This window comes from Vitis riparia, chromosome 18, assembly GCF_004353265.1.
Source record: "Vitis riparia cultivar Riparia Gloire de Montpellier isolate 1030 chromosome 18, EGFV_Vit.rip_1.0, whole genome shotgun sequence".
In the NCBI taxonomy this organism is placed as follows: domain Eukaryota; kingdom Viridiplantae; phylum Streptophyta; class Magnoliopsida; order Vitales; family Vitaceae; genus Vitis; species Vitis riparia.
The window spans coordinates 7,225,017-7,249,806 of NC_048448.1; the positions used below are offsets into that span (position 1 = coordinate 7,225,017).

The 24,790-nt window shown below is 34.3% G+C and overlaps 3 protein-coding genes across 3 annotated transcripts; all 3 read right to left on the bottom strand.

The window, feature by feature from the left end:
• Positions 1–11,550: 11,550 nt before the first annotated feature.
• Positions 11,551–13,426, bottom strand: LOC117905370 (protein PHLOEM PROTEIN 2-LIKE A10). The gene has a single exon (XM_034818286.1). The coding sequence runs from the start codon at positions 13,056–13,058 to the stop codon at positions 11,802–11,804; it is 1,257 nt and encodes a 418-aa protein (XP_034674177.1). The 5' UTR covers positions 13,059–13,426; the 3' UTR covers positions 11,551–11,801.
• Positions 13,427–15,160: 1,734 nt separating this feature from the next.
• On the bottom strand, positions 15,161–19,414 carry LOC117907774. Its single transcript, XM_034821422.1, has 3 exons — positions 18,659–19,414; positions 17,424–17,611; positions 15,161–16,124 (listed from the first exon to the last, which is right to left on the bottom strand). Exons 1-3 carry the CDS (start codon positions 19,284–19,286, stop codon positions 15,636–15,638), a joined length of 1,305 nt encoding a protein of 434 aa, XP_034677313.1. The 5' UTR covers positions 19,287–19,414; the 3' UTR covers positions 15,161–15,635.
• A 619-nt stretch (positions 19,415–20,033) lies between these two features.
• On the bottom strand, positions 20,034–20,924 carry LOC117907639. Its single transcript, XM_034821255.1, has one exon. The coding sequence runs from the start codon at positions 20,792–20,794 to the stop codon at positions 20,282–20,284; it is 513 nt and encodes a 170-aa protein (XP_034677146.1). The 5' UTR covers positions 20,795–20,924; the 3' UTR covers positions 20,034–20,281.
• Between the last annotated feature and the right edge of the window lie 3,866 nt (positions 20,925–24,790).

Below are 24,790 nucleotides of genomic sequence, written 5' to 3' on the forward strand. Positions count from 1 at the left end.
AAATTATTTAATTTAATATTTTGAAAACTACTTTTATTTAATTTAGTATTTTTGAAAAAAAAATTATTGAAAAAAAATTATTTAACTTAATTTTATAAAATATTTTATATGTGTTCTTAAAGGGTACATTTGTCCGTTACTATTTCATATCCTTCAACTCAATTTGAAGAATTATATGGACCTTTTGTTAATTTGGGGGCTCATCTATCCCTAAAAGATAATTCTCCCTAATTTTTTTAGTAAAAGTAGACAAAAATGGAAATTTTTTTATATAACCCAATACAATTCCTTTTTTTTTTTTTTTTGAGTTAATGAATAGGTTATTAGGCTTGAAAAGTTGCGGGCAAGTGGAGGGGCTTTTTTAATTTCTACAGCTAGCGTAAAAAATAATTTTTAAAAAATGATAGTTTGAAAAAAAATTCTTAAAATATGGTAGTTTCAAAGCCATTGATAAATTTATGGTATTTTTTACCATTTTGAAAGGTGTTTCTTGAAGAGACACCTTCCATATTTTTTATAACAACAATACATGTTAAAAATAAGAAAAATTGAATTTACATTAAAAATGTTTTTTCAAGAGACATGTTCCATAATTTTATGAAATTGAATTTATACTAAAGATGTCTCTTTAAAATATACTTTTCCATAATTTCATAAAATTGAATTTATATTAAAGAAATATCATTTCCACAATACTATAAAATCAAATTTATATTAAATGTATATCTTGAAGGTCATATCTAGTATGCATCATATATATTAGTGCACTCATCATAAGAAACTGATCCCGAAAACAAAGACAAATCATCCATTTAATTAGGAGGTAATGCACTATAGTTTTTACTAGATTGTCTAAATCCATGAAATAATTATAGACAATTTATCTATTTATAAAGAACCTATAACTTGTATCCTCTATGCAACTCTCAATATATTTAAGTAATGTACAATGTAAAAAATATGAGTTAAATATTCAAATCAATGTTAATATATAAAAGTAATAGCAAATGACTAATAAAGTCTGACTTTGTTACATTATGTTTTACTTTTAAGACTCAATCCCAATAATAATAAATTAAACCCAACCTTCTATAATGTTGATTTTTTTGAAATCATAATGAAAAAAACTACTGTTATTATTAGTTTTTGAAAGAAACAATTCATAAATATACTTTATTAGGCATATTGATCTTTTTTGATATCTTTGTAAATTCTTATAAAATTGTTATCTCATAAACTATTTTAGAAAGATTGAAATTGGCTATATTTGATAACTATTCTGAAAAATATTTTTTTATTTTTTAAAACAAAAAGGCATGAAACCACGTTTGATTGTCAATTGTTTCCAAATAGGTTTTTAAAAATTGTTACAAGTGTTTTATGAGTGTTAATGTTAATTATTTTTAATTATTTTCACTTTTTTCTAAGAATAATCACAAATAAAGCACCACAGATAAATAGTTATCTTTAAGAAATGTTTGGAAACACATAAAACATGTTAACAACATTCTAAATTCTTAAACAAATTTTTGTTCGGACAAATATCACAAAATTATTTTTAAAACAATTCTTACTTGAAAACTATTTTTGAAAGTACCCAAATATATGTTCTATCTTTCCTTTGTTAATCTTATCACTTAAGTCGATAAAGGCGAGTGCATTCCTAAAGATATATCCTGTACTCACCTTTTCATTTGCCTAAAAGCTAATGTTATGTTTGGTGAGGGACAATTTTCTTTTCCTAGATTTTTGTACAATCAACCCTAGCCCAAATGATAACAGGTGTGCTCCTTCTAGAGAGTTGCAAATAAGCAGGCAATGGAAACATAAAAACAAGATTACCTACCTTATTATAGAACAAATAACAAAAATGTAACTTAACTTGTTCTATTCTTATCTCTTCAAATTGATAAATGGTAGTTTTTTCTATTCATACTTTCATTCGTTCATATACAGAGTATATATAGAGGGTAATCACCATTCTAAGAATGAGAAGGAATGATACAAGGAAAGAATGATATAAGGAAATAACAACTAATATCCTAATATCTCAATATTCATAATATCTCAATATTCTTAATATCTCAACTTTCCTAAAATTTAAACATTCCTAATATCTCAACACTAAATAATATAAGGAAAGAATGATATATGGAAAGCATTTCTAATATCTCAACACTCCCCCTCAAGTTGGTGCATAGATGTCACACATGCCCAACTTGTCTAAAAATTTTGAGAACACTTGACTTGAGACAGCTTTAGTGAGGATATCGGCCAATTGATCTTTTGATCGAATCTTAGGCAATTCCACAGTCTTATCATCCAACTTTTCCTTAATGAAGAATCTATCCACCTTGATATGCTTTGTACGATCATGTTGTACTAGATTATGAGTAATGTCACATGCGGCTTTATTGTCATAAAACAATCGGATTGGTTGCCTAGATAGGTAACCTAAATCCTGTAAGAGAAGTCTTAGCCATAATGCCTCACAAAGTCCTAGAGCCATACCTCTAAATTCTGCTTCTGCACTTGAACGAGCGACGACATTCTGCTTCTTACTTTTCCATGTCACAAGATTACCACCTACAAAGGTAAAGTAACCAGATGTAGATCGCCTATCATCCACTGCACCGATCCAATCAGCATCAGTATATACTTCTATACTCTGATGATTAACATTTTTAGCGAAAAAATTCCCTTCCCAGGAGCATTCTTCAAATACCTCAAAATACGCATAACTGCATTCATATGTTGCTCTCCAGGATTATGCATGTATTGACTCACTACACTCAATGCATAAGCAAGATCTGGTCTTGTATGAGCTAAGTACATTAATCTCCCCACAAGTCTCTGGTATCTTCCCTTATCTGTTGATACTTGATTAGGCTCAACACACAATTTCAGACCTTCTTCTATTGGTGTATTAACAGGTTGACATCCCGACATTCCAGTCTCCTGTAAAAGATCTAAGGCATACTTTCTTTGAGACAGAAAAATTCCTTCACTTGATTGAGAAACTTCAATCCCAAGAAAGTATTTCAGAGAACCTAGATCTTTCATTTCGAATTCTCTAGATAGATAATTTTGCAGAGCTTTTCTTTCTTCAGGATCATTTCCTGTAACTACCATGTCATCCACATATACGATGAGTGCGGTAATCTTACCATGTTGCTTTTTCAGGAACAAAGTGTGATTTGAATTACTTTGACGATAGCCAAAAGCTCTCATTGACTTTGTGAACCTTCCAAACCATGCTCTCGGGGATTGCTTCAACCCATACAATGACTTCTTCAATTTGCACATCTTCTGACATTGCTTTTCTGACACCATGCATCCTAGTGGAAGATCCATATATACTTCTTCAGATAACTCGCCATGCAGAAAGACATTTTTTACATCGAACTGTTGTAATGGCCAATCTAGGTTTGCAGCTAAAGATAGTAATACTCGAACTGTGTTGATTTTAGCTACAGGTGCAAATGTCTCTGTGTAGTCAATTCCATAAGTTTGAGTGTACCATTTTGCTACCAGTCTTGCTTTAAATCGTTCAATACTACCATCCGCCTTGTACTTCACAGTATAGATCCAACGACACCCAATTGGCTTCTTTCCTGGTGGACATTCTACGAGTTCCCATGTTTCATTCTTCTGCAATGATTTCATCTCTTCATTCATAGCTGCTTTCCACCTTGGATCAGCTAAGGCTTCCTGCACACTGTTAGGAATAGCTACAGTAGATAATTGATTTACAAATGACTTATTTGATTCAGACAAACGATGGTTAGACACATAGTTACTCATGGGATATTTAACTTTGGTAGACAATTCAGGTTCATATGTAGGTTTAGGAATACCTTTATTATGACGGTGTGGTAACCGTTTCATGAATGGATCAGGTTCCAAATTAAAAACATCTTCAACAGACGACGATTGGTTTGGTATTTTAGTGAAGACATCTTCAGACCCAAATTGTTGACCACTCATATCCAACTCACCCGCTTCTTGGTTCACTAGTTCAGATTGTCCAGATTCATGCTCCTTAGAGATATGATAATCATAATCGAGAGTCTGAATTTCCTTATGGTACTCCTCCTGAAGTTCAGACTCAGATGAAAAATACATTGAATCTTCATGAAACACCACATCCATTGTAATATACATTTGTCGAGTTGGAGGATGGTAACATCGATATTCCTTTTTGTGCAATGCATATCCAACAAACACACATTGCAATGCATGAGAAGTTAACTTGGTGCGTTGGTGTTTGTGTAGATGCACAAATGCCACACAACCAAAAACACGAGGAGGTAGATTTGGGACAGTTGGGGCAACTACGGCATTAGTAAGAGTTTAGAGAGGTGTTTGGAAGTTAATTGAGCAGGAAGGTACCCGATTGATCAAGTATGCGGCAGATGTGATTGCTTCTCCCCAATAAGATATTGGTGTTTTTGCTGCTATCAAGGAAGCACGAACAACCTCTAACAAGTGCCGATTTTTCCGTTCAGTGACTCTATTTTGCTGGGGTGTATTGGAACAAGTAGTCTGATGAATGATGCCATGTCCTTCCAAATACTTTTGAAGATCAGAACTTTGATATTCTCCACCATTATCACTATGCAGAACCCGAACCTTTGCATTGTACTGAGTTTCAATCATTTTATGAAAATTTTGAAACAACAAGTTCACTTCATCTTTGGTCTTCATCAAGCATAACCATGTCATTCTGGTACAATCATCAATAAAAGTAACAAACCAACGTGAGCCACTTAAAGTTGGGACTTTGGATGGGCCCCAAACATCAGAATGTATAACCATAAAAGGAAACGGACTTTTGTTCAAAATTAACGGAAACGAAACACGATGGCTTTTAGCCAATTCACAAATATCACAACGGAAACCAGAAATATCACTCTTTGCAAACAAATTATGAAACAATTTTTTTAAATAACCAAAGGAAGCATGTCCCAAACGTCGATGGCACAACCAAATTTTAGACTTTTTCTTCTCTCCCTTAGATCCATCTGCCATCAAGGCTTGTTGCAACTTATTTGAATCCTTTGACTGCAAGTCCAAGTAATAGAGTTTCCTCCGTTCAATACCACAACCAATCGTCTGTCTTGTTTGGATGTCTTTAATCACACAAAATTCAGACCAAAAAATGACAATACAAGATAAAGCTGCGGTGATTTGAGAAACCGACAAAAGATTGTAATCTAAAGATGGAACAACTAAAACAGAATCCAAATTCAAAGTATCAGTAAGAGTTAAGGATCCTTCCCCAATGATTAGGGTTGTGTTACCATTGGTTGTGGAAACAATTTTTTGTGAGGAAGGTCTAAGGGGTGAAACCTGTCTAGAATCAAAAGTCATATAGTCTGTAGCACCAGAATCAATTATCCATGCACTATTAATAACAGATGTAAAAGTATTTAAAAACTTACCATCATGATCTGTAGCGGCTACCAATGCAGAGGCTTTCTCAGCAACATTAGCCTCTGTTTTTATTTCGGCAACAGTTGCAATCGAGGTTTTCTTGGAATCCTTCTTCCGCTGATCACGATTATTATCATTAATAACAAAGTGTTGATAGCCTAAACATGATCTAAAGGTCCATGGTTCAAACCCTCGGTTCCTCATTGTTTTCCTGGTCATACCAAGAGTCGTTGCTTTGAAATTGTGAGATATCCAGATTGGTGGGATCAATCTTATTGTAGTGAGTGCATTTGAAGGTTGACTTATCAATATTAGGGCTTGTCTTAGGATGGATGATCGTTGTCGGACTACCATAACGACAAAATATCCAAGATTCCAGTTCCATGGCTTTGATACCATCTTCAAATTGATAAATGATAGTTTTTTCCATTCATACTTTCATTCGTTCATATATAGAATATATATAGAGGGTAATTACCATTCTAAGAATGAGAATGAATGATATAAGGAAATAACAATTAATATCCTAATATCTCAACTTTCCTAATATTTCAATATTCATAATTTCTCAATATTCTTAATATCTCAACTTTCCTAATATTTAAATATTCTTAATATCTCAACACTAAATAATATAAGGAAAAAATGATATATAAGGAAAAAATGATATATGGAAAGCATTTCTAATATCTCAACATTATCATCTTCTCTTCTATAAATGTACGTCCCCTCCATCTATTCTCCCTCAACCATCACCACTTAAATCCCAACCACAACAATTCCCTGAACAACAACTACAACAATGTCTAAAGTTACTGCCCTTCTCACCATAGTCCTCCTCATCTTCTTCACAGTAACCTATGCTTCACGTCCTGAGCCCACCCTCGCCAGTGACTTTGCTGGGAAACTTCAATCTGAGGTAACTCATTTTCATTCTTCTTCATCAGATACAATTTTTTTTTTTTTTCACAAAAAGAAAGAAAAAATCTGATTGTGTTTATCTGGTTATGATTTTTGTTTTGTATAGGGTATGGAAGCAGTGAAGAACGTAGAGATAGTGGGTGAAAGTTGCGAAGGAGTGGCAGACATGGATGGATGCTTGAAGAAGAGAACCATGGTTGCTGATATCGACTACATATATTCTGTGGACCCCTAAATGTCTTCGTAACTCCATATTTTATTAAGTTGTTACCAAATAATGAATGTCACCACCCTTACCTAGTCATAATTTTGGTTATGAAATAAATATTGCCTATCGTACGCTTCTATGCATGCGCATTATGGATTTGGCTTCGCCTTTTTTTACTTTTTGGCTGGGACTTTGGTGATCTTCAATAATTTCCTTAACATTTTTAGTGAGTGATGAAGTATACAAGATGTAAATAACACTTGTTAGAAAATTTAAAATTGTAAATTACAATTTCGCTTTCAAAAAGAGCACAAGTACGTCCTTAAAAATGTGTATCAATGATCACAACAAATCTCCAAAATTCCTAAATTGTTGTTTGTAAAATTGACCTCCCATTAATTTGAAAAATGCTCTTATACTCAATCTAGCTTTTTTTAGACAATTTTCTTCTACACCTTTTAAGCAAAAGTTCAAATAGGACACTACTAGATTTAATTTTAAAAATATTTTAAAGAATAGTTTTAAAATTATTTTTTGTTATAGAATAAAAGAATTATAAAAAAAAAATGAACTTAAAAGAAAAACTAGGTTTTCTTATGTTTGTTTTTAAAAACTAATCTTTTTTTTAGTAAAAAGAACAATTTTTCCCCTTATTTTATAAAAATAAGGGGTGTTTGACAAGTTGTTTTTAAAAATATTCTTCAAAAATAAAAAAATAAAAAAATTATTTGGATAAATTGTGTTTAAAAATAATTTTTTCATTTTAATTTTGTAAAAACATTGTAAATTCAATTTATATTATATTAAGTATATTTATTTCAAGTCTTATTAAAATGAAAAAATTTTGTAATTATTAATAAATTTAAAAATAAATAATTTTTACTTTTAATAAAATATGAATAGTAATATTTTAATAAAATCATAAATGGTATTTCTTTATAAATATAAGATATTTTTATCCCTTTTAATTAATTTTTTTCTTATATAAATTATATGTAGTAAAAATTCAAATAAGATAATTCTAGATTCATTGAAAAAGTAATTTAAGAATGATTTAAAAATTTGTTCTCTAATACTCATTATGTCAATTCAAAGCCAGTCCCTTTTTTCTTTTTTCTTTTTTCTTTCCTTTTAAGTGTCAAATCTCTCATCTTTTAACACATGTAGCAAGAAGTATCCAATTGGACCAACTAAAATTAAGAAGCCTATTGTTTGCCCCCTGACTAGGACGACGCAGAGTCAAGGACCTCATGGGTAGAGAGACACCTTGCACCCATGAGGGGCCCCGGAGAGAAACACGATGAGATAAAGGGTAGCATGTGCGACTCAACATGTCGCAGTGCACCACTAGCACTCGACACTGCCTATGACTGCACACGATGCCATAGGTTGTTACACATGAGACAACCACCGTAGCATGCGACCCAACAACATGGTAAATGGGAGTCACGTTCCAACTTGGTCCGAATTCAAGTATCGAATTTTTAGATTTTGGTGTCTCTCCATTGAATAGGAACCTTCAAAAGGGAGTTTCCAATTGGAATTGGATTTTTTCGAGTTTCCATGAACTAATTAAAATTCATTATGTTGCCTTAAGCATAGTTAATGTCTCTTCCAGAAACTTCTAAAATAACCTAAAATGCTCTTTAGGGTGGTGGGGATAAGTAACTCAAGGGAAGTAAGGTGGCTTAGGCAAAGCCATACATAAGGGCATCAATGCAAGGCTTTAGACGCGAGTGAGGCGCAAGAGCAAGCTTTGCTAGCACTCGCACATGGGGCTTCACAACATGTGACGATGTGCAACCCATAGTCGTAATGGCATGGGGTGTAATGCAATCTCCCCTTCCTAATGATGGCACAATGGTGCAATGCCTTATGCAATGAGGTAGCCTGACAAGCCATGGGCGCAATGCCATGGCTTGTTGCCACACCAAGAGTGGGTTTATACGTGGCTTGGTGCTGCTGCATCAACGAAGTCATCTCAGACATGGTGACTGATGCCCAACACAAGGGAATAATGCCTTGGGCATGGAGATGAGAGGTCATGGGCACAATGCCATGACTCGTCGTTGCACCAAGAGAGAGCTTGGATGTGGCTTAGTGCTATTGCAGCAACAAAAATGACTCGAAAATGAGGACTAATGCATGGCAAGAGGGTGAGGCATGCCATTAATATTGCATGGCCGACTCTTAGGGCTTGTAAGATGGGGCAAAGCCTTGCAACACCCATGGGTGCCAAAGACATGAGCAACAACACTCTAAGGTGTCAGGGGCATAAGGAGACGACCTAATGATGTTGAGGCAACAACTAGGGGTCAAAACAAACATGCTAGTGCATGGCTTATGAGGCAAGAGGGCTGGACATGACATAGGCGTGGCATGTTGCCTCCTCTTGTGGCTTTGTAAAGCATGGGAAGGACTTTGTAAGTGATGGTCTATGACAGGGACAACAACACCTAGTGTGCTGTGGGAACCCAGATATGGCATAAGGGTGGGCAGTAATGTGCGGGATGAGGCACATTGATGCATAGGCAGATTGGACAAGTAGATATGGCTAAGGCAAAGCATTATGTTGGTTAGTTAGCATGTGTGGGCTAGCACAAGGTGTTTGGTGTGGGCCTGACCCACATGAACAGACGGGCCGAGGCCTGGATGTGGGCTGACTTGCAACAGTTCGTGTTGGACTAGGGCTCCAGGTTTGACATCATCAGAGGGTTGTTTGGCGAGTTGCAAGACCGGTTGCATGATACCTATTGAGAAGAGACACCAAGGGTGGCTGCAGTAAAATGCATTAGGATGCCCCAGAGGTTGTAGATTGCATCAGATGGCCGCTAAAGGCATTAGAGGGCTTGGTGTTAGCTATGTGGCTTGAATAGACATCTATTGGGAAGGGGTGTGAGCAACTGAATAGTTTCATAACTACTAGAACTGACAGATTTGAATTTGAATTCAAATTCAAATAGAGGTAGGACCGTAGGAGCCTCTGGTATAAATAGGAAGAGGTCTCCCATGGCTAAAAGGGTTGAAAAAAGGGCAAAATACATAGTAGTGTATGAAAGATTTGTAATCTCAGTTCTGTGGACCTTAGAAAATTTCTAAGCATAGGTAGCCAATTTTGTATCTTGTATTTATCCGAGAGAAATAAAACAAGTTGGGAAGATTTCTCGTATCCGATTGCCTTGTGTTGTTGGCATGTTGCTTCTCATTTGATTTGTTTCCATTGTTGCATTAAGTTAGAGTAGATAAATTAGAGACTTATCGCTGCATACTCGCACAAAAAAAATTGTTGGCAGATTCGTTGGGTGTGACACCTCCATATTTTTGTTCTTAAACAAAAACTTTTGTTATGTTTAGTTAACAGCAAATTTAAGAGAAAATATAAAAATAAAATAAAAGAAAAAATGAAGAAAATAAAAAATAGGTTAAAAGTTTGATAAATTATATTTATTTATTATTTTAAATTCATTATACTTATTTTAACTCATCGATAAAAAAATTAAATAATTTAAAAATATATAAATTTATAATTAATTTTAATTATTTTTTTTAAGAATAACAAATATGAGAAAATGATCTTTCTTTACATTTTTTTTTTCTTAGCATTTTCCTAAACCAAACATAAACTTAAAAAAGATCCAAAAACCTTCACTTTTTCTTGCCTCCTATTCTTTCTCTTTTTTTCTCTTTCCCTTTCCCTTCAATTAATAACTTTGGGATTCTCGTTTGAGTAGCGTGGAAGAATTCTAGAGTCCATTGTACCTATTATTGGATTTGAGTGATGTTTAACCAAAATACAAGACAGTTTTCAAAGTATTGTAAAATGTCTCTTAGTAATAAATGTCTTATTTTTTAAAATCTCTCTAATATTACTCTATTTTTTTTTTCTCATCTCTAATATATAAAAATATGAAAATCGATTTTCATATTTTTAAAGATTTGTATATATTACAAAATATTTTAGAATATTTTCAACAAATTAATCATTATTTTTTTTTAAAAAAAGCCAAAATATTAGTTTTTATACTTTTTAAAAACAATATGTAAAATAATAGAAAGTCGAACGTGATCATTGTTTTCATTTTTTTCAAAATGAAAATACACTCCGTTAGCTGGATAATTTTGAAGCAACTGGGAAGAGGATTAGTGAATCTATGATAGCAGTACTAAAATTAATAGAGCTAGACATTGAGGCAGTGCTCAAATGAATGTACAGCTTGAAATGAACTAAAAAGAACTGAGAATAGCTATTCGGACAGTCGCTTTCCCAAATTTTCAAGGCTAATCCACCGGCAAAAGTAGAAGCAGAGCCGATGATGAAAGACTTCTGCCAATTTATTCTCACCCGCACCCATTCTACAACATGTTGTTTTATCCATCTAAAAATATTTTTCACTGAACTTTGGATAAAAGAAAACTCATTGAAAGAAATCTGAAAGAAAGTAGAGCCTATGATGGAATGATGCAAGGCTCCTGCCAATTTATTCTCGGCCATACTCATCTTTTATACTTTGTTGTTTTATCCATCTGCAAAGATAAAAAGTAAAAAAATCTCATCGAAAGAGAGTATCATTTTTCTTAATCCAGCAATAGATACTTAAAAAAAAAAAAAAAGAATTGACAAAAAAGTCCTCCAAAGCAAGTTGAATTGAATGAAATGGAGAACTGCTGCCCTCTGAAGTCCCATGTAGCAAGAGAAGCTATGGAAATTTCAAATCTCTGCAATTTCAGTTTTATCTCAATTTTCAGTTTGTTTACCCCAATTAACCTCCACATAACTTGTGTTTTTAGTACATCAGGTAATCAGATGCTCCCAATTCTCACAGTTCTTTGTGCAACAAACTCTAAAAGGATGTGGTGATCAACTTTTCCATGGCCAAGGGCAGAAAAGTTGAACTAGTTTACCATGGAATTACACAATATGCTTCTAAAAAAATTGACTACTTAACCAAGGAATGTAATTTGAAGTCACCCAACATAAAGAAGAAGAAGCCAAGAAAAAGTATATAATCAAATCACAGGGTTTTCAATATTCTATTGATGAAGTTAAGAATTTGAGGATGCTACAACAATCTAAACTAGACAATGCCAGAAATTTTGTATTTCAAATAAGAAACACAAAGATATACATGTAGGCAGGTTGTGAGAGTTCCAAATAAAGATTTGCTAACTTTGAAATCATCTGCCTGCACGAGCTCGTAAGTCAACAAGTATGGAGTATTGTCTATGAATCATAAATTCATCCATGCAACAAAACCCCAGTACCCCCCAAGATATGCAAATACAAAGCAAGGCATATGGTAACGATAACAGAAGACTTGGCACCAACATATCTGATAACTTCAAGTCCTCTATCCACAACCTCCTCATGTGCTACATTTAAACTTCTCTTCAAACCATCTGCTAGCTTCCACAACAGAAACTCCACAACTGACTTGATGGTTTCAAATGTCACCCTCCCAGTCAAATCAAGCACAAACTTCCTGTTGCTGGGGACAGCCAATGCAGATGAAGCCTTGTCCACCCACCCACCATTCTGAATCCCATTGGGGGGGCTTCCCACTTTCAGTTTGGTTGAAGATGTTTCCTGCTTAGAAACCTCCTCATCAACAAAAGAACAAGGACTTGAACTCGAATTATTTGAAGTCGTCAACACTTGGTGAGATGTTTTCACAAGTGTTTCCACAGCACCATTACATAAAGAAACCAAAATGTCTCTCACTTTGATTTGGTGCTTAGGATTGGTCAACCCAGCAAATAATTCATCATAAGTGTTGATATCCATCGTTTTATCAAGATACACTGCCACTGCTGTGCTCACAAACATCTGAATGCAATCAGCTATGAGTGGCTTACATTTATCACCACACACCACATTCACCCATTTGGGCGCAGTCGATACCTCTGCCCCATCTAGGGCCGCAGCATTCCGGTTATTTTCATTTGATCCATCATGGGAGGCATCTCTGGCGTAAAACCCCATAACCAAGTTCCGGGCAAAGCTACCAACGACCACCGAAGCAAAACCAGTCCCAGCGGAAGAAAATAGTTTCTCCATAATGCTATCAGAGAAACTCGAATCCCCTGACCTTGTTTGTGCATCATTCTCAATCCTTGCATCCAACCGATACCCTCGCAAAATTCCCACAGTCAAAGCCTCCATGACCCCAATCATCGACCCAGAGAACTCCTCAGACTTCACAATTTTCGAAATCTGCTTCAAACTATTGGGAATTTGGTCCGTATCTGACTGTAAAAATTCCTTCAAGTCCTTGGAGACGACTCCAATGGTTTCTGCGGAATCCGAAACCATCTCGGCTATAGAAATTAGCGCTCCGAGCAGCTTAAACAACCTCTGCCTCTTCCTAACCACATAGGGCCAGTGATAAACCTTGTAAGCACCATAACTGGATACACCGAACACAGCAAGTAAAACAACCAGTTTCCTCCTTCTCCGCGCTAAATCCAAAGCCTTCTTCACCAGCTCAAGATCCATTCCCCAGAACAACCCTTGGAACTACAAAAATCCAAAACCCTAGGGTTTCAATTAATCGACCAGAGTTGCGTATGCAGGGGTCTCGAGAATCAAAGATCCTAGGGTTTCGTTTCTTGTTGCAGATGTACAATCACGTCACAATAATGTTTTGCGAATTGTATAGAGAATTGTGCAAATTTGGGGGAAATTAAATGCGGATAATGGTGAGGAGACGAACCTTTAAGAGAGAGGTTGTGCTGCAACTTGCAAACGTGAAGTTGTTTTCGTCCAGAAAAACGAAAAACATTAAAAAAAAAAAAAAACAATAAACAATAACTGGCCTAGAATCTCCAAAAGGTTGGAGCACAGAAATTTCGCGCGACGACTTGTTATTCGCACCTTCGATTCCAACAGGGTAGACATACTGCAACATACGTATACGGTATACCAAGCCAAAACCTACCTCCCTCAAATTAGGCTTTCTGGTTTCTGGACATTTGTACGTGGCTCCGCCTGGCCCACTTTGCAGCCCAAAACATTTTTATCTAAAGAAGACAAAAGCTGTATGAAAATAAGTTTTTTAATGTTAAAATATTAAAATAGAAAATTTTGATTAAAGCGTCGTCTCATATATATATTTTTCCCAAAAAAAAAAATATAAATTTAAGATTAATTTAATTTTTTTTAATACTTTATTTTTAGAGGGGTTTTCAAACTTTGTCAACCTTTTTTGGTTAAGGTGTTAAGAGAGATTGGATGAGTTCAAAAGGAAAGTTTGTTAGCTTTGAGCTGATTGTGTGGGCCATACGCCTCTACTTTAAAGGTCAATGCGTGAATAATCAGAAATAAATATGATATGTACGATTCCGTGTGGTGTGGGCGGGAATGGGTTTGGATGAGATCAAAGACTCATATCTCCAGTTCGCCTCACACGAAATGGGTTTGGATGAGATCAAAGTTTCCGGTTCGCCTTTTTGGACACCATCTGAAACGTGTGTTCAAAATTCCTGCGGGATGGAGGTGCCAGGTGGACAGATGCCGCCTCTTGTTGAAAAGGAAAGAGGCTGCCATTTTTCAAATTTTATTTTTTTATTATTTATTTTTTGAATATTGTAATTTTTTTTATTAAGTATTATCTCAACTTAATCATTTAAAAAAAATTCTTTATTTTTTCAAATTTTATTTTAAAATTTCATATATGAATTTGTCATTTATTTATTCAGAAAATTTTTTTAAGTCCTTCAAACATTATTATTTTACAGATTCTTTTGATAATAAAATTAAAAATAATAATTTATTATGTGTCTCGTAACAAATAAATAAAGTAAAATTATTATCATAAATAAATAAAATAAAAATATTTACAATTATAGCCATAACTATTAACAAAGATGGAATTAGCATTAATAGCGAAGAGGATAAGAGAAGGAAGAAGGAAGAAGGAAAAAGGCCAGAACCCATACTGACCTGTTAATATTAATCTTTATTTAAATTCATGTATATAAATTTATAAATTACATAAATAAAATTTAATTGTCTTATTTTTAAAATTCTATTATATTAATTATTAATAAATTTTTTAATATTTTCATAATAATTCAATAATAAAAGAGGCATAAAATACTAAGTAAACTTAAAAACAAATAAAAAGAACCTCATACATCTATCATTTATTTTATGTCCTTAAATACATACCAATTGGATAAATCATCAACAACAATTTTCCATAATTTTCTGATGGATCAAAACCAAAAACAAGGCAAAACTAAGATAATGACCAAGATGAGATCTAGAAATTTTACATTGGAACTTCAAAATTGAAGATTAAGGCAAGCATATAAAGACAAGAAAAAACATTATTAAGGCAAGATGGTAGATGGTGATCACGATGAAAGTAGGAGTAGAAGCTTTCTTCAAGAAAAAACATTAAAAATATAAAGACAAGATAGAAAAGAAAAAACCAAGATGGGGAGGAAAAAAACACATGAGGATATCATATCACAAATATATAATCAAATCACAAAAAAAAAAAAAAAAAAAAAAAAAGAGGATATCCAATCTTGATGGTGTCGGGCGAACTGTCTTCAATCTTGATGAATTCCAATTATAATAGTTGGCACAAATGTGAAACCTCATCTTTGGATATGCAATTATCTCAGGCTAAAGGAGTCTCAATTACAATTGGCTGATCCATCCTCAGTTCTGTAAGCTGATTTTGCCATCAAAAGTCAAACCTTACTAATAATCAGCTATTGCATCCCAATTGGGAAGGCGAATCTATGAATTGAATCAAAGAAGCTTTCATGCTTTTAACAACATATATTGTCTCAATCAAGGATTTTTACAGGTAACCAGACGACAATCCTCACACAATCAATCAACACATAATTGCTCTATGAAAACTTGATTTGGCTTTCATCATGCAAGAGAATATGCTTCAACTTCAGTCATGGAAGCTCAGTAAGTGCTCTGACTCCTTAGTTCCCATGTCCATTTATCATATGACTGTACAGATCCATCCTTTGATGGGTCAGCAGAGCCTTTGCTTAGCTGAATTGAAGCATGGGTTTCTTGTAAAAGCATCACAACCCCTTGAGGCTAGTTGGATTTTATAGGTATAATACAATCATCATCTTCAAGATCACTGAAAGATACATCTTCTTCATGTCCCACGGGGATGACAGTTCTACTGTAGGCACCTAATTCTAAGATTTCATCCTCCGGCCAATCATCCTCATCATCCTCGTAGTTCTGAATCAATACTTTAGAGGATGGACCAGGGAGAAAATCCTTGGTTCTGACCTCTGGCTTTTCTTCAATGACAGACTTATCACTGATTTGAGATTTGCTATTTGCAACCGTGTACTTCTCAGTCTCCAAATCAGTTGTCACAGGGAAACTGACAGGTTCCAAAGCAAATGTCCTGAATGGCATGTTTTCAGAATGAGAATTATTGGTGGAGGCAGAATCCTCCTGATGTAAATTAGTGCTCTCTTTTGAATAGTAAGTGCTTCTTCCGGACCAGTCTGGTTCTGGCTTTGTTTTCTTTTGTAGTTCCTGCATCCACATTGCTCTAGCTGCCACAATCTATGAAGCAATAGATAATTTTAATCAGTCAGTGTGCATGAAAATAAGAGTTTGAAAAATAAAATAAAAAGTAACAATACCCCAGAAGAACCATGCTAACGTTTATAGATCCAGATAGTCTATAAACTAAAGAACTGACAAAGCATCTCTACTAGGCAGATTAGAAACTTTACAAAATAATAAATGATAATGTATATTGTACCAAGTGCCACCAAATGATAGTTCATTTGGTGTACTACTGAAAGAAAAGAATCAATATTATCATCATGAGAAAAAAGAGACCTTCAGTCTTATTATTAGTGCAAACAGCAATGTGATTCGCTACTAAGCATTGATCAAGCGTCAAAATTCTATATTATCAACAAAGCATGTCAACAACAGAGACTATGGATCTGTTTGGAAATTATTCTTAAAAATAGTTTTCTAACTTAGAAAACATTTTGACAAACTTTTTAACAGAAAATAGATTTTTTGAGAATTTGTTTTGCAAATAGTTTAATTTTTAGAATAAAGTTGAGGTGTTTTTCATATGTGAGTTTTTCTAATAAGAATTTTGTTCCTGAAAACAATTGCGAACTATTTTTAAGAATATTCTCAAAAATTGTTTTTTGAAAGTTGTTTTTGAAAACATTATCAAACAGGCCATAAATGTTTCAAGGAATACTCCCTTCATCAAGTGATGCAAAACAGTAAAAACAAATTTTCTCAATTCATTTTTAAAATTTAAACATCTAATAACTTGAGTGATCATAGTTTAGACCAAGTTGAGAGCAAAAAATTGTACAACTTGATGTTTTGGTTTTGAACTTCAAATAGAAGGTGCATTGCGCATGCCATGTGCGCGAGGAAACATTTAATTAGGCCAAAAGATATTCGGTTCTAATGAGCTCCATTCAAAGTTGGAATATTGAAGTCTGCAAGGGTTATAAATGGGCTGATAACTGTGACTAATTAGTAACTTTTAGTTCACAAATGTAACCATATGTAGGAGCTATGTTAATTTTTACAGACTGAAGTGAACTTTTAGGACTCAGAATTTGGGTTACATGACAAATCCTACTTTGCTTTATTAAAAGCATAACAGTACATTTCCATAAATACCATAAACTGATTCCATTTGGAGGAAAATTTAAACCAAGCTTCAAATCTAGAGCTTTGGCCTCAACAGAGAATAATGAGAACATTGTTTGAACCTATCAATCAGCAGTGGTTTAAAATATCACTAAGTAAACCCATTTCAAGAAATTTTTGTGGAATAAGCAAAAATGACAAGGATGCTGTGTAAAAAAAATGACTTACCTGAGGTGTTGACAAAAGCTCTGCATCTTGTCTATTAAGTCTTGAATGCAGGAGAACAAAATAGATCTTCCAAAAATAGCCCTTGCTCATATGGCTAGGACACAGTTCAATACGGAGCGCAGCTAATCTAGGTGCAAGATGTTCAATGGCCAAAGCATGATCTTCCTGAGCGTCGGACATGTCAAAATCTAAAACAAAGAAAAGAAAGGCACATGATTACAGTTCAATGCAAGGGTTCATGATATCCATCCTGAGAGATACATGGTACACAATTTTACAATTGTTCAAGTAAAATTTCCTTATAAATTATAACTTATGCAATTCATGCTCTTGTAAATGACTGAGGATACTTCACCTTTTTCAGTATAAAGACATAAAGGCTGCAATTATCAAACATCGTATATTTTCCTAATAGCTACTCCTAAATCACACATACATAAAAGACTTTCCCCTATATTATACAATTAATGTTGTTGTTCACAATGATGCTATAAATCATGCTTCTAATAGGAACCCATTTCCCCTCGCAAAATAGGTAGATGAATGTTAACTCCAAATATGCACTACACAAAATGCTTTTACCTTAACTTGTCTTGGCTAATTATACTGGAAACCACCGTTAAAGATTCAAAATGCCATTCTATATGTTTCTTATATTTTTAAAATATGATATATACAGTGGACAGTTCTATATATGCTGAACATCCCAATGTGACTGTCACCTAGGCGCAGTCTAGGCTTCGCCAAATTCGCAGCTTGTATCCAAATGCCCGATCGCCTAAAATACCCCAACACAAAGAAACAAATTACCACTAGTTTGACAGGACGACATCTGAATATTAAAGATCAATGGAGAAATCTACATTTGGGAGATTAGAAGTAACAAATTCATAGAAGTTCAGGTCCTACAATTTGCTATTAGAAAGAACAATATCTTTGTGGTTGAATGGTATAAAATCTTTAAAGGAATCAAACTAGACACCCTATAACTACTCCAATGAACCAAACATATAATCAAACATTGCGTGTACAACACCCAAAATCTTATTTCAATGTCTATGGGTACTCAATTATCAACACCAACTTAGTATATCAAAAAGTGATAAAGCTTTTACCAACACCAAACATTTGGATTGCTTCAATCTTTACCAGCGTAAATAGGATGTCAATGTGTCCAATACAAGGGTTGCGAATTATAGAATCCATTAAACTAACAAAGCCACAAAAAAACGTACCATCCAGGTCGTCTTCCTCCTCCAAAGGAAAATCCAACCAAGTCTCAGGATGATGCGCAATGTTCCTCGCGAAAGCCAAAACCTCCTCGGTGATCCCAGGGATGCCCTCGAAATCGTACTCCTCCACCGAATCCCGGCCGTCCGATCGAAACGGCAGAAAATTCGAATCCATATCCGAAATCTCTGAAACCGCTCTATTATTCGATGGATTCGAGATCTCTGGCCTGAATCGTCCCCCGATCTCTGCGATATCGTCGCGGATACCAACGGAATCGAACGTCTCCTCGTCGGAAATTTCACCGGAAACGGACTGATCGGAGGGCTCGCATTGTTCAAGATCGGAGATTGACTCAACGTCGTGAGGATTAGATGGCGCGGAGGACTGTGCAGGAGGAGGAGCAAGAAACGAGGCGACGCCCCACAGCTGACGAGTTAGGGTTTGTTTGAATTCGGTGAGGTCTTCTTTGACGCCTCGGCCGTGTTGATCCAACTCTGGTTCCTCCGTATTCTTTTCTTCTCTGGTCTCAGGGATGGTTGTGTCGTCACCATCATCCTCACCTTCACCGTCACGGTCATCGTCTAGACGGAGAGAGTTGGCCAGCGATCGAGCCAACCATGACATTTCCATCACGCGAAAGAAAAATGACTGACGGATCCCGAGGGTTAAGAAAAAAGGTTAATTAATTAATCAATTAATTAATCACGTAGGAGGTCTATGCAGCAGAAGCCCGGGAGGAGGGACATCGCCTTTTGGTTCCGCACAAATCCACTTCACATTCTCGTTTAGCAGAAATTTTTATACGTAGTCATTCAAATGGCGGCCTAACTAAATAAAATAATGCATTATTGGTTTTTATTTAACAAATAATAATAATAATAATAATCTTGCTCTTCTGAAATGAATCTCGCACAATATAATCTAAATATAATTCTTAGTTTCAAGAATTATTTCAAATTTTATCATAAATTTTGACAGTGAGCGCACTAACTAGCGATTTCCATTTATATATAGAGCTAGTGCTAAGATTCATACCATGTAGCAGAACCTAATCCAACAATCTCGTAAACATAGAACATTGTCTGAATTGGTTCGGGCTTAGATCTTTGGGCGGGCTGAGCCTGCAAAATGGGTAGGCCCAATCCATTTATGAAAAACAAAAAAGTTGTTTTGTTTGGGCCGAGTAACCGTCATTTTGCCCAGTCATTTTTTATTGGGTCGGATTCAACATTACATTTTTTGTTTTTAAAGCTTCCCCAATGAATTGATAATTTGGTAAAGTGGGTTATCCTTCATGGGCCATAGATTTATGCTATTCTTTTTCATTTGGTCAATCATATAAATTAAGACGAAGGAATAAAGAAAAGCGAACCACGTTCGATCCATTGAATGGTAATTTGTCTTGAGACATTTGGACGGCATTATTATAAATCAATCAATCAATCAATCATACCAAAAAAGTTTATTCACAACTTTTAAGGCTTTATCAGGATGATCTTCTTTTCTGCGAAGACTTTCCACCGTCATCCAAACCTGCTACTATTACAGTTTATTGTTTTCCCCTCATTTCAACCCCTGTTTTCCCGCCCATTCGCATGAGAAATCAAGGGAAAATAGATGGGAAACTAAAGCGCGGTGCCTTGCTCCAAGGCAAGTAGAGTTCCAGGACTCAAAAATGGAAAAGAAGGCCAAGCAGAAGACGGGGACGAACAGATTTGAAGAGAAGTATTGGCCATTAATGAATCATCACAGAACATCCCAGGTAGCAAATGGCCATAGGTGGTGGTCGGCGTTGCGGCTCCTTTTGGACAACCAGAGAGCAGAATCGGCTGGGTGATATTATCATCAGATTGTAGAAACGATGGCACCGGCAGCGGCAGGGGAGGGGGAGCCATGCTTTTGAGACGCTGAGATTTGAGCTTCGGTGCGCCCGTGAGCCGCTGAACCACCTTCCGGAAGTTGGTGGAGTTCACCCTGTAGACTTTAGGTGGTGGCAGCTGCGGTGATATTCCAGTTCTTTTCTCTGGTTTTGGCTGAGGTTTACGGACTGAATGAAGGGACTGAACCGGCTTCACGGAAACAACTAGAGAATTAGAAGAGGATGATGACCACGAGGAAGAATAAGTGTAAGAATCCATATCCGCTGGTGGGGTAGATTTGTTTGAACTGCGAGGCCATAGGATATATAGAAAATAACAGAGAGTAGTGGCGCCAACGTCTATATGATTAAATATTCTTCGTATACCAGATAGAAACTGGATCTTCTATGAATCAAAATAAAATGTTGTAAGCCGGCGGCGCATTTGGGTCAAATTTCATGGAATTCGCTCATGACCAGAAAAATCTAGCCATATGAGCTCAGAAGTTTATGGAATTCTACTAACCCAATGCCGACACGTTGGCATGAGTCCCAATATATCTGATGCCGGCAATTTTTTGTAGTCTTCTAGATGGACAAGGGCATGATTGGCAAAATTGTGGTCAAAATGCTAGAGTTTGACCAATGGTAAGAGTCATGTATCTTCAATGAATCTTTTCTTCATTTTGTTGACTTGATGTGCAGTTTCAGGTGTTAACCCAGGAACTGATAGAACGTACGACTTCAGATAGTTAGAATGTCGGCATCACGAAGGAGCTCTTCAACTGTTTGATTGATCTAGATTGGTAAAACCTCTGGTCATAAATATCTAAGTATGCCAAAGAAGTTTGGAAATATTTTCCGAAAGAACATGATCTAAAATTTTGGAATCTTTACCTCAAAGTTTGAAATTTCTTTTATTAGAATAGTTTATTTTAAAATTTATTGCTTTTTTTCTAAGATAATTTTTTGTCTTAATGGAAAAAATAATTTTTTCTTCCTTTTATTTTTAATTTCTAATTTTGTTATTACTTAAATCCAATTTTTTATCCAAATCAAACCAGATTTATTTTTAGATATTTTAGATTACTATTGGTTTAAAAACAAATTAAACAACCTTAAATTTGTGCTATTTAAATAAAAATAAATTTATTATAAATTATTTTAAAATAATTTAGAAATCATATGATATACCATAAAAAAATAAACATTGATTTAAAAATTTTCTAACGTTTTCTTAGTAACCAAACTTTTAAGTAAAATTCTATAATATTGAATGGAGGATTTTTTTTTTTAGTAATTGGATGTGCAAGATTAGATCTTAACCATCTATTTTAAACTTGAACAAAAAAAAAAAGATATTTTATTAAATGAATAATTAGTTCTTGATTTCCATTCTTTCTCTTCTTCTTTTACCTCTTCTCCCTCTGTTATTTGTCCTTAATTCTTTCATTCTATCTCTTTCTTCCATTCTCTCTCTTTAGATTCATCATAATAATTGTTGAGGTCTCGCGTCCCTGGTGATCCACGTAGTTGCCAAATGGATGGACGCACGATCTCAACCAATATAGATTCCTGGTTCAGCTGTTCCTGCAAGAGGCGTCCGGACAGGGTGTCCGGACACACCTTCCGATGGTTTTGTCAGTCATGGTTATACAGAATAATCAGTTGGTCTTTTACTAGGTATTGCAAACTTACCTTCCTCTTTGTGCGAAAGTTCATATATATAGTTCTAGAAGTTCTGTTCCCCTCTTTAATAGTAGGGAGATATTTTGTCTTGTCATGATGTCACTAGGTGGTGGCAGGACCATCATCACCCTACGAGCGGCTGACAGAGATCGTGGGAGGCGTCGTGACTGTCAGAGATCGTGGGAAGTGACTTGCTATCACTTCATTCATGTCATTTTACTCTGCAGGTGGCGGAACGTGGGTCATGGCATGTTGTTGTGATGACGTGCAAGACTTGCTTACTTCAGTCAATGATCCGGACAAACATATCCAGACAGTATATGTTGATCGTCCGGATGCATTGTGGCGGTTGTCCGGATGTTATGTTTGTGAGTGTCGTGTGCCTCTCCTAGAGGAAGTTCGGATAGGAGAAGCGCGCCACGTGTACTCTTGGGAAGATCCGGATGGGTTTAATCCGGATAAGATTGCGTGTCACGTGTCATCGGGAAATGTGTGCCACGTGTCATCAGGGGGGAGGGGTCCCTACAATAATGAAAGATATCTCTCAACCCAAATCCTCGTGTCTTCAATTGCTTTCATCATCATCCAATCCTTTGAGTTGATTAAATAAGAAAATATTGTTTTCTATATATATATATATATATATATATATATATATAGTTTTGTTTTCTTTATGATTGATTTTTTATTAATTTATTTTTACATATTTTTAAAACCATTTAGAATAGAATACCATTTCTCAAAATCAGGCTATCAGAATTAGGTACCTCTCCTCAAGATGAGGCAACCAATGGTCCGAAGACAAACTATTTTTGGTAAATGAAAAACATGAGCAAAGTGTGGTAACATATGTCTTAGTAAAAAATAAACAATGTTACAAAAAACAAATAATGTTCAAATTCACACAATGAACAGTAATCATGCACTTCATTTTTTGTATCCAATTGAGGAAATTACAAACATCTCTCATGCAGATACAACATTCTAATTGTGTTCCTTAGGATTGCCCTTTTATGGGGTCAAATAACCCCGTATCAGGTCGATGATCGGCTTTGATACCAATTATAAAGACCCACATCCAACCGTATACATATTGTTCATTTTAGACCCAAAGGGGTTTTCATGACTTTAAAACATGTCTATTTGATTGAGAGGGTTTACATATATAGTATTAGAAATTTTATTCCCTATATGATGACATCACATAATCAAATCATTTCCATGTAAAATTGAAATTACAATAAAAGAAATTAATAATACTTTTAAAATTTTAAAATTTATAAAAGTACAAAAAATGTGAAGATGGTATAAAAAAATGTAAGTATGATCACATTTTTCATACTCTCCTCACATTTTTTGTATTCTCTTCCCATTTTTCATAATTCCCCACCTTCTTTCATACACTTTTTAAAAATTTAAAATTTATTAAAAAAATAATATCAATATTTTATCTAATCCTCTTCATATAAAAATTGAAATTACAATAAAAATTAATGATTCTATTTTGAGTTAATAATAGATAGATTCAATATTCTAATTTTTACCAATAATTACATGCTCTTTACATATCATAAAATAAACAACAATTATTCTTTTTAAAAATTTTATTATTGCTTAAATGGAATAAATTTGGATAATCACTTAATATTTTCCCAATGCAATCACTTTAAAAATGATTTGTTCCAAAATCAATTTTTTCTATATATATATAATCATTATTTTCTATGTATATAATTAATTATAAATAAAATAAATTCTCTACCTAATATGTTGTAAAAAAAAATTATTCTAAAAAATAATATAAAAGGTAGAAGAGTTTTTTGCCCAAATATTTTTAAAATAACATAATTTATTTTTTTTTCAAATATTTATTGCACAAATTTTATATTTTCGATAATCAAATCTACAACTTTACAATGTCTTAATCACAAAAAAAAAAAAAAGTCTTCTATTATCTCCATTCACCTCCACATTCTCAAACCTTCCCCATTGAATTTTGCAATGTTTTAAATTTTCCGTACAATTTATAATTTTAGTTTTGATTAAATTTTATTTTACCATATTTAGAAAATAAATTCTTAAATGCTTGTTGTAATTTTTTTTATAGTATGATTAGATTGGTACATTAAATTAAATTTTTAACAAAAAGAAAAATCAATTGTAACATAGTATTGGAACGTGTGATACATAAGATTCCATTCCTTTAAAATATAATTTAATCTCTTGGTAAAGTGTGGAATAGGGTTTTTTTTTTTTTTTACTTCACATTAAATTCTCATATTTCGTGATGTTCGAAAATAAATTAATATGCTATCTTTCCAAATTTAGAAAATTGGCTAATAGAACCTAATAGTTATTATCTATCATTCAATTGAAAATTTCAAATTTGTGAAGTAAATTCCATTTTTAAGAAATAAGTTATTTATTTATTTTTGTTTTAAATAAGTGTATGAAAAAGATAGTTTTGGATATTTATTTTTCTTTGAGAAAATGGGCCCACATACAAATTATCATCCCAAAAGAGGGACCCACATGATAGGGCATAGAGTCAGTGCATTTAGGTCCCTTCCAAGGTTGGTTACCTAAT

Coding starts and splice junctions, on each gene's coding strand:
- LOC117907639 (XM_034821255.1), bottom strand. CDS start 20,794: ATGGATTCTTACACTTATTCTTCCTCGTGGTCATCATCCTCTTCTAAT.
- LOC117905370 (XM_034818286.1), bottom strand. CDS start 13,058: ATGGATCTTGAGCTGGTGAAGAAGGCTTTGGATTTAGCGCGGAGAAGG.
- LOC117907774 (XM_034821422.1), bottom strand. CDS start 19,286: ATGGAAATGTCATGGTTGGCTCGATCGCTGGCCAACTCTCTCCGTCTA. Junction 17,612..18,658: donor GGAGGAAGACGACCTGGATG/GTACGTTTTTTT, acceptor TCTTTGTTTTAG/ATTTTGACATGTCCGACGCT. Junction 16,125..17,423: donor AGCTTTTGTCAACACCTCAG/GTAAGTCATTTT, acceptor ATTGCTTCATAG/ATTGTGGCAGCTAGAGCAAT.